Source organism: Phascolarctos cinereus, unplaced genomic scaffold (assembly GCF_003287225.1).
Source record: "Phascolarctos cinereus isolate Bilbo 61053 unplaced genomic scaffold, phaCin_HiC Scaffold_8;HRSCAF=390, whole genome shotgun sequence".
Taxonomy (NCBI): Eukaryota; Metazoa; Chordata; class Mammalia; order Diprotodontia; family Phascolarctidae; genus Phascolarctos; species Phascolarctos cinereus.
The window spans coordinates 46,149,055-46,159,013 of NW_027556291.1; the positions used below are offsets into that span (position 1 = coordinate 46,149,055).

The 9,959-nt window shown below is 44.8% G+C and overlaps 1 protein-coding gene across 1 annotated transcript; it reads left to right on the top strand.

The window, feature by feature from the left end:
- Positions 1–7,899: 7,899 nt before the first annotated feature.
- Positions 7,900–9,025, top strand: GPR119 (G protein-coupled receptor 119). The gene has a single exon (XM_020969883.2). It carries the CDS (start codon positions 7,900–7,902, stop codon positions 8,899–8,901), a length of 1,002 nt encoding a protein of 333 aa, XP_020825542.1. The 3' UTR covers positions 8,902–9,025.
- Positions 9,026–9,959: the final 934 nt, after the last annotated feature.

The window sequence follows — 9,959 nt, forward strand, 5'->3', positions numbered from 1 at the left end:
GAACTTCCAAGGAAGAAATTTCCCTCTAGCAATGAAGCTGGACACCTTCTCTACAACTTACAGTCTTAAGGCCTTGCCTAGAGCACTGAGAGGTTAGGTAATTCACCCAGGGTCACACAGCCAGAATATGTCAGAGACAGGGCTTGAATCCAAATCTTCCTGGCTCTCTCTACACTCCCCAACAAGCAGCCTCTCTCTGGCACGTAGTAGGGCTTAATAAATGCTTGCTGATTAAGTGAGTGAATGAATAGGATTAGAAAGGTGCTGTACTTCTGGAAGCCCAGGGATATAAAAGTCAACAAAATGTCGGTATTGAGTTCATTTGGGATATGAACACCTACCCCATCCACTTAATTATGCAAAAAGCCTGTAGCAGAAAAGTCAAAGCAGGCTCTGTTTGCCAATCTCCTCTTAACCCTTAGTTGCAGAATCAGGGTGAGTGATGTGGGTCTGATGCTACTAAGGAGTCAGAGGCAAAGATGTAGCTAGATTGACTTCTAAGCTTGACACAGCTGTTTGCTGAAGAGCAAAGATGATATCTGTATGGAAAGTTTCACTGTGTTCCTTGGGTGGAAGAGAGAGTAAGGAGTGGGATCACAGGCTAGGTTCAGTTCCTCAGAAGTAGGGCTGAAAGGAAGCAGAATGAACCAATAAAGTAAAAGATAACAACAACCCTCCCCCTGCCCCGCCCGGGGTGGGGGAGTGTGGAGGGAAGGATTCCTGGCTGGTTCTAGTGACTCTTCTTAGTATGAGAAGATTCATAAGCAAACACATCTTCCTCCACTCAGCAGAGAGGGTGAGTGTACCAGCGTGAGATAATGTATATACTATATACACTGCCCGCTACCCTTCAGCTTGGCTTCAGTGTTTTCCTTCCTTAGGGGAAAGAGGTCAGTGAGCGCCAGGGGAAGTTGAAGGGAAATGACTATTATGCCAAAAACAAAGAACACAATAAAAATTTTTGGGAAAAAAAAGACACAGTAGCTTTGCTCCAAAGATTTAGAATCTTACCGGCAGCTAAGTGGTGCAGTGGATAGAGCACCGGCCCTGAAGTCAGGAGGACCTGAGTTCAAATTTGGCCTCAGACTAAACACTTGACACTTACTAGCTGTGTGACTCTGGGCAAGTCACTTAACCCCAACTGCCAAAAAAAAAAAAAAGATTAAGAATCTTCTCCACTGATTATTTATTCATTCATACTCTCATCAAAGTCAAGGCCAAGGCTAAGGCCAAAGCAGAATCCTGACTTGCTTAGGGCCATATGAGTTTTAGGAGATGCCAAAAAGGTTGCTGCCAAAAGAAGTAGGCTCCCCAGGATGAAAATGGAGAGTGCAAAGGGCTGCTGGAAGAGGAAATAACCTTGTCCAAACAGAGCACACACACATCGTTGAAAACCTCATTTCATAGATTTGGAGCCAGAAAGGACTTTAAAGGTCATCTCATTTTACAGCTGAGGAAACTGAGGCCCAGAGAGGGGAAGTGACTATCCAATGTCACACAGATAGGAAGTAGCAGTGCTGAGATTTGAACCCAGATATCCTCCCACTAAGGCCACACTACCTTCTGTTTATTTTTGTACCTTCTCCCCTGCCCCCACCCCAGTATTGGGCACACTTGATTATAGACTGTCTTATTCTCTAATTGTTTCAAAGGACCTTAGGAGGTCATGAAAGAGTCCTTAGGTCCACTCCCTTCCTTTCACAGCCCATAGCAATAATAGGAGGCTCTGCAAAATGGAGACATTGTCAAATCACCCCCATTGTTGTTTCAGAAAAGGAAGAAAAAAGCCGAGGAAATAGGGAAGCAGATTCAGCTGGAGAGGAAGGTTTCAAAAGATGATTGCACTTTGGAGGCAGAGGACCAAGGTTACTAATGTGGGTCATTAAGGTAGGCTAGCTCAGTGGTCTTGTACAATTCCCTTCCACTCTCTAGGCCTATTTTCTCCACTCTAAAATGGAGGAATTGGGACTTCTGGTCAAGATGGCTGCCTGAACTGGAAGCAAGCCCTCCCATACTTATTCCAGGAAAGCCCTGAAATTCACATCAGTTCAAATAATTGTCAATAAATCCAATGAGAAATTATATAGTACGTTACTTCTTCCATACCATAACTATTAAAGTCAGCCAGAAGTCCATGGGAAATAGAAAAGGAAGACACTCTAGCAAAGCCAGCACCAATGTGACCAGAGATGAAGTCAGGGTCGAGGGTTCCCCCCAGAAAGCCCCAGGATGGGGACCTTGGAAGTCCTAGGGAGTGGAAAAAGGTCAGGGAGAAATGATCTAAGAATTACTAGACTACCTGAAAGCTATGATTTTTTTTTTAAAAAAGGCTTGGATGCTACATTTCAAGAAATCATAAGTAAAAACTGCCTGGTATATTAGAACCAGAGGGCAAAGTGAAGAGAATCCACCAATCACGTTCTGAAGAAAAACCCAAAAGGAACAGCTCCAGGAATGTCACCAACAAAATCCAAAGTTCCCACATCAAAGCAAGCATCCAGAAAGGAGTAGTCCAAGGAACCACAGTCAGGAGATCTTGAAATATACTATTCCAAAAGGCAAAAGAGATAAGCTTACAACCCCCAAAATAACTTACCCTGCAAAGCTAAGTATAATCCTACAGGGGGAAAAACTGGATCTTTAATGGAATAGAGGACTTTCAAGCATTTTTATGAAAAGACCACAGAAGAATAGGAACTTTGAAATGCAAATACAAAACTTAAGAGAAAACTAAAAAGGCAAATTTATTTGAACAGCTGGAATGGGTTGCATGATGATTTAGTGCTAACATTCTAGCAGGGAGAGAACCGTTAGAGACAGAAAGCAGAAGGCAGTTCAGAAGGAAGCACAGATAAGCTGGATAGTCTTGAAGGTGACATGTAGAGTTTATCGGAGTACAATACTCTTAATGTTTTAAGAGTACTGAGGGAATTAGATAAGAAAGACAGACATTCTGGGGGTGGACTGATTGTGTTCTGAGTGTTTGAAGAGGGAAAGAGAAGGAAGGATAAAAGGCATACACTAGTGTTAGAAGGAGAAAGAATGAGATGGAATCTGCTATTTCTCATAATTGGGGTTCATGAGAAGAGTATATAAATGTGGAAGAAGGGGTGGAGGGAAGATTTAACAGATGAACCTCACTTTTGTCTGAAATGAACAAAGGAGGATTGAATACATGCACACACATAGTTTGGTGTAGAAATAGATCAAATAATAATAATTAGGAATAAGGAAAGGAATAAGGAAACAAAAGTGGGAATAGGGAAAAAGGCATTTAAAAAGACATTAATACCAGAGAAGCAATAGCCGCTTCCTGATCATGAAGGGGAGAAAAAGGGAAAGGAAAAAAGAAAAAAATAATAAAAGAGACAGAATCTAAAGGAGTGCCTTTGATTATCTCTTAAGACAGTTGAGGAATGGCTAAAAATTTGTGACATATGAATATAAATATTACCACAAATGGCAAATGGCAAAAAGAGATACTTTAAGATAATCCTGGGTAGTAGGAACTGAGTAGAACCAGGAGAACAATTTACATACAGACAGCAACACTGCAAAGAAAAACAACTTTGAAAGATGTAAACACTCCAATCACTGTAATGGCCAGCCATGATTCCAGAGGATCTATGAGAACGCACGTAACCCACCTCCCGACAGAGAAGTGACGGGTACAAGGTATCCACGGAGATAGATATTTTTGGATGTGGACATTTTGTGGATTCATTTTTGCTTAACTGTGCTTCTCTGTTACAAGTTTTCTGTTCTTTCTTTCTCTTGGTTGGGGTGGGGAGTGGGGGACAGAAAGGTTAGCAATACAGATGCCATAAAGAAAGGACCCATTGAAACATTTATTTTTATTTTTTTAACATTTTTTGAAAATGCACAAAAGAAAGCAGAAGGAAGTTCAGAAGGAAGCACAGACAAGCCGGATAGTAAGTAAGCAATATGAAATGGAGACTCATGGTTACAATCAATCAATCGTAAAAGAGGTTTCATAGATAATCCTCTTTTTATGTTCTGCTACATACATGGAAATGCTCCTTTTTTAGTGTTCAAATTCAGAATAAAAGAAATTTTAAAATTTAATTTAAAATAAATAAAATAAAATAAAGAGGATGGTTATTAAGGTCCCTTCCAGTTTGGACATTCTATTTTCTAGCTCCGAGTTCTATGTTTCTGTGAAATTGAGTGGAAACTCTAGGACAGGTTTAACTATCTGCTCTAGGGGGTTTCACTATTAGATAAAATACAATCTCCTACTCCTCGCATTCAAAGTTCTTTGCAATATGTCTGCCCATACATCTCATAGCATTTCCTTCACACACTCCAGAAAGCAGAGCCAAAAGCAGTAGGTGGAAGGTTTGTGGCAGATTTCAGTTTAATGCAAGGAAAACTTTTCCAACAGTTAAAGCTGTCCCAAAGTGGTATGAGCTGCCTTGGGATGCAGTAGGTTCCTCTCACTGGAGGGACTGTAGAAGGCATTCCTTTTCAGACCCAGGTTAGACCTGATACCTCTGACACCCCTTCCAACTGGGATTGGGTGATTTTTTCCCCCCCAACGTCATACAACTATTAAATGGCAAAACCAGGACTCAAACCCAGGCCTTCTGACTCCAAACTAGTGTTCCTACTCACATCTATCTGCGTGAATCACTGGAGCCAAGCAAAACATGGCAGTCCTTCAAATACTTGGATAGCTCACAGTTCCTTCTCTCTTAGAGGCTAAGCAATGTGAGTTCCCACAATGGGTACTTGGATGTGCTAGTCTCCAAACCACACATTTTCCTCTAGCCCAGACCTGTACAACTTGTAAACTTCATCGGGGCTGCAGATTGGTTAGACTAGAGACAGCCTGAGGGTCGGCTGCCATGGGTCACGTGACAAACAAAAGAGTGCCCAGTGGCAACTTTACATGTTTCTGCTAGGCCACCTGAAATCCTTCCACCAGTGGCAAGTGGCCTGTGGGCCAATTGTTGTGCAGGCCTGCTCTAGACCCTGTCACGTGTTGTCCTATATCTTAATGGGTTTTATTTGTAGATTCAAGTCCACCAAAGATGACAGTAGCCCAGCCTCTTTGGCTCTTTGAGGACCCTTGGGAGCAAAAGGTTATGGGAGGAAGGCTTCATGGAGGGAGTAGCACCAGAGATGGACCTTGAAGAAAGGAAAGGATTCAACAGATTGGGGAGGGAGGAGCATGTTTCAGGCCATTTTCCCCTTAATACCCTTCTGAGATAGTGCAAGTGTATTCCCATTTTACAGTCAAGGAAACAGAGAGTCAGAGACAAGAAGTGACTTGCCCAAGGTCATGCCGCTAGTCAGTAGTAGAATCAGGATCAGAATCAAAGTTCTGTCCATTATACTGCCATTGCCTCTAACCATAAGTGTGAAATCAGACTAAGTGTAATCCTCCCAATCCAGAGTCACTACTAGGCAGCTGAAAGAATACGAGTTGTTCTCAAAATTGCCACTCTGAAACGTAGACTGATGAAAGAACCTTTTTTCTATTTCACACTGCGTCAACAGACTGTCCAAACAGACCAGAAAATGTCTCTGCCCATGGCTCTCCACTTCCTCACTTAATCCCCTATCCTGTTTGTGCTTCCCCCCAGACTGTGCAAACAAGCTTCTAACAGCTCTTCCTCTCCCTCCCTTCTTGGTATCTAAGAAGAAAGAGAGTAGCAGGTGAAAGGTTAATTCTAATGGATCTGTGCAAATGGGTCTGTGACTTTAAAATAGGATGAAATCCACATGCTGAGCTGTGCAACCCTGAGCAAGTCATGCCTCCTCTCTAAGCCTCAGTTTCCTCATCTGTAAAAGGGGATGAAGAACATGAAATGGATCCTGATGTGGCTGTTAGGAGTGCTTTGTAACCACAGAGCGTTAGAGAAATGGGAATTATGATTAGCATGTATTTTCCTCCAAACCCATTTCACTATTCTCAGTGACACTGATTAGCTAAGCTCCCATCTCTGAAATGCTGCCTTCAAGTAGTAGAGAAGAGTCCACTTTCTCTCATCTGTCTTAATCCACAGACCTAGGAGATCTGGAAAGACAAGTATAGCAGCCTTGTCTCATAAATGGTTAGATAGAGTCTTGGGGAAAGAAAATGAGGCTGAGTTCCACAACATAAGAAAAAGGGAAACAGGAAAATGAATGCAAAGAAATCAACCCTAAGAAAAGCGTTGTCATCGTCATCTTCATCATCATCGTCATCGTTGTCATAGTCATCATCATCGTCGTGGTCATCCCCACCATCCCTGAAAGCAGAGGCATCAAACACATAGTCTGTGGGCCACAACACTCTTGAGTGTGGCAGAACCAGATTAAAATGTAATTCCTATCTGATTTTAATGTGTTGCTGTGCTACAAAAAAAAGAAAAAAATAAATATATAAATGTGTGGTTTTCCATAGGAGTCAGTATGAGGCCTTCAGAGATCTTTATGTATCATTTAATGGTCTCCATTTCTACTTCAGTTTGACACCACTTCCTGCCTCACAGGGCCTAAAATTCAGAGCTGAGAGGGACTTTCCAGTATAGGGTATAGATGGCAGGAGCTATTAGGAATGATCTTGTCCAAACCCTTGGCTTTACAGAGGAGGAGATTGTGACTAAGAGAAATAAAGTGACTTGACCAAGGTCATACAGCTAGTAGGCAGCAGAGTCTGTATTTCTAGAGCACTTAATAGTATATGGCATAAAAGATCTCAGTGGGAACATGCATATGTGTGACCAGATAAGGAGATGGGTTAGTCACATAGGGAGAGGGAGGAATAAGAGATGGCTAGCCCAAATGCTGCCCTGGTACCCACAAAATAGTCAGATCTTCCTCGGAGGAATTACCAACAGAAATGGACAACAATCACACAGGGTTAAAAGCTATGGAGGGACTGCAATCTATACGGGTACAGGGAATAAAAACAGGAACAGCCATGCCACTGTGGCCATATGTCCATCCTCAGTACTCTCATGTCCTGTGAGAGTATACTTCACAGCTAGGATCTCATTCACTGCTCACAATAATCCTGTTCGCTGTATAACTCAAGGATCATCGCCGCCGCCCCCCCCATTACAGATGAAGAAAATGAGACTGGGGAAGGAGGGGGAGTGAGAGGCTCAAATTCACTGGGTGTGAGCGACAAAGCTAAGAAATGGTGAAACTAGGATTTGAATCTAGTCCTTTTTTCCTGGGTGACTTAAGTCACCCAATCTCCCCACTGAACTTTTGTACTCGTGAAAATTACCTTAGACCCCGAAAGCAGCTCATGTGTGCCTTTCTCCATACAGCTATTTCTGATCATCTTGCCTGATTGCTAGATGAAAGGTGCTAATAATAGCAACCAAGAAGAATTATTTTGCTAATACTTGAGGTTTGGGAAGAAAAGAAGCGGAAGTTTAGTTCATGTTATGGAGGAGGAACGAGCCTGATTAGAGTCAATTGCATCTTCAAACAGACACAAGACTTGATAAACGGCCCCATCCCTTGAAGCAGCAATGATGAGAGGGAGTCGGAGTGAGACAGTGTGTGCCAGGTACTTTGGGGTTGTCTAAGTAACTTGGTTATGGGAGGGGGAGGGACTTGCCCAGGTGAGGGGCGGGAGTAGGGAGAGGAGGACCAGTCTGCACTGAGATTGTTGCCCTCAGAGAGCGGAGGAGGCGGGAGTCGGAGTACTAAAACTGCCAGTGACCCAGCTGACTCCCACAGCCCTGTAGGAAAAAGAAAAACTCAGTGAGAAGATCCTTAATGAGGAGCTGAGAGCAGGAGGTGGTGGCCAGTCCTGAAGCTCTGTGGCTCTGAGGAGTTCTTTCGATCTATTGGCTCACAAGGGCATGGGGCCTTCCCTCACTGAATCCTAAGACACCAGAGCAGAGAGTGAGTCTCCCTTTGTGACCAGAAGCCATGGATTCCACCTTTTCTTTTGGGGTGATCCTTGCTATCATGACCTGCCTCATCATCGCAATCAATGCACTGGTGGCTGTGGCAGTGTTTCTGCTGATCCACAAGACTGACAGCATAAGCCTTTGCTTCACCTTGAACCTGGCTGTGGCTGACACCCTCATTGGCGTGTCCATCTCTGGCCTCATCGATGACCAGCTCTCCAGTCCATTCCATTCAACAAAGAGGACGCTGTGCAGCCTTCGTATGGCCTTCGTCACCTCCTCCTCAGCAGCCTCGGTCCTCACTCTGATGCTGATTGCCTTTGACAGGTACCTGGCCATTAAGAGGCCCCTCCGCTACTTCCGGATCATGAACGGGCTACTGGCCGGAACCTTCGTGGCTGGGCTGTGGTTGGTGTCCTACATCATTGGCTTCCTCCCACTGTGGGTGCCCTTCTTCCAGCAGGGCACATACCAAGGCCCTTGCAGCTTCTTTGCCGTGTTCCACCCCCATTTCGTCCTGACACTGTCCTGTGGGGGGTTCTTCCCAGCCCTGTTGCTCTTCGTCTTCTTCTACTGTGACATGTTCAAGATCGCCTCCCTGCACAGCAAGCAGATCCGCAAGATAGAGCATGCAGGAGCCCCAGAAAGCCACTGTCCTTCCCCCAGGGTAGTTGGGGACCTCAAGGCCCTCCGAACTGTGGCTGTACTCATTGGGAGCTTCACACTGTCCTGGGCCCCATTCCTCATCACTGGAATTGTGCAGGCTGCCTGCCAGGAATGCCAGCTCTACCAAGTGCTCGAGAGGTACCTGTGGCTTCTTGGTGTGGGCAACTCTCTCCTCAATCCACTCATCTATGCCTACTGGCAGAAAGACGTGAGGACACAGCTCTACCAGATGGCTGTGGGAATGAAAAAGAAATTTGTTCTGCCCTTCTTCCTCATCTTCCCCCAGGGTCCTGGCCCAGGGGAACCCAGGGAAAGTTCCTGCCATATTGTCACCATCTCCCATGCTCACCTGTAGGGCTGAGACGGTAAGGGCAGAGAAGCTTGCAAATATCCCTGGGGTCAAGAACTGGCTCTGCCATTTCCTCGCTATATGCCCTCGAGCAGGTCCCCTTCCCCGCTCTGGGCCTTAGCAAAATGAGAAGATGGCAGATGATTTCTTGGGTTCCTTCCATCTTTGACATTCTAGGATTCCCTGTATGTCTTAAGGTCTCTCTCCAGGTCTAACCTATGATTCTGTAAAACACTCTTCCTTCCCTCCTCCCCTGGCCCTTGAACTGGAAAGGCCAGAAGCTATATCTACTCGAGCTGGGGAAAGAAACCCCCCTGTCAGTATCTTCAGTCTAGACGAGGCAGGGTCCCCGACCTCTGCCCCTCCAAATCCCCCCACTTGGAAAAAAGCTCCCTGCCCCCTAAGCCATCAGTTGGAATAAGCCAGTTTCTCCTCCTGTCTAGGGAGAGTGGCTAATCACTCTGTGCCCCTGGAAAGTTGGGTATAAATCAAATGTTACTTCTAAGGGTCCTTGTATGGAACAAGGATCACCCTGGATTTATCTTCTCAATTGAGATTTTCATATTGTGTATTTGTATTTGTATAAGAATATTTGTACCAGCAACCTATCCCCAGGTTTCTCCCAAGTACTGTGCCCAACCTCATGGTATTCAGAAAAGTGTCTCCTTGGGGCAAACTTGATTCCCCCAAGCGTTTCTCCCCTTTCCCATTTCAAAATGTAGCCAGCCTGTCTCTTTCCTCTGCGACTAAGGAGAGAGTCCCTGAGATGTTTCCTGCCTGCTGCCTGCCCACATTAGCAATATGTAGCTGGTGGGTCCTCAATAAATGCTTGTTACCTTCAATGCAGTAATGCCTCTAGGAACCTTAAGACTTAAAGCCCAAGGTATTGGGAGTGTGGGAGACAGAAAAAAGAGGGGAGGTTGGAGGGCTTTGCTGCAATAGCGTCGCCACTGCAATCTACATCTTAGAACCACCTGGTACTGCCTAACCTGGCCCCCCCAGAGCCTAACATCTGTGTTCACCCCAACCTCTTCTCCAGCAATCACCTCCCTCTGAAGCTAGAC

What these genes read in the sequence shown, in the direction of transcription:
- GPR119 (XM_020969883.2), top strand. Translation starts at nt 7,900, where the DNA reads ATGGATTCCACCTTTTCTTTTGGGGTGATCCTTGCTATCATGACCTGC.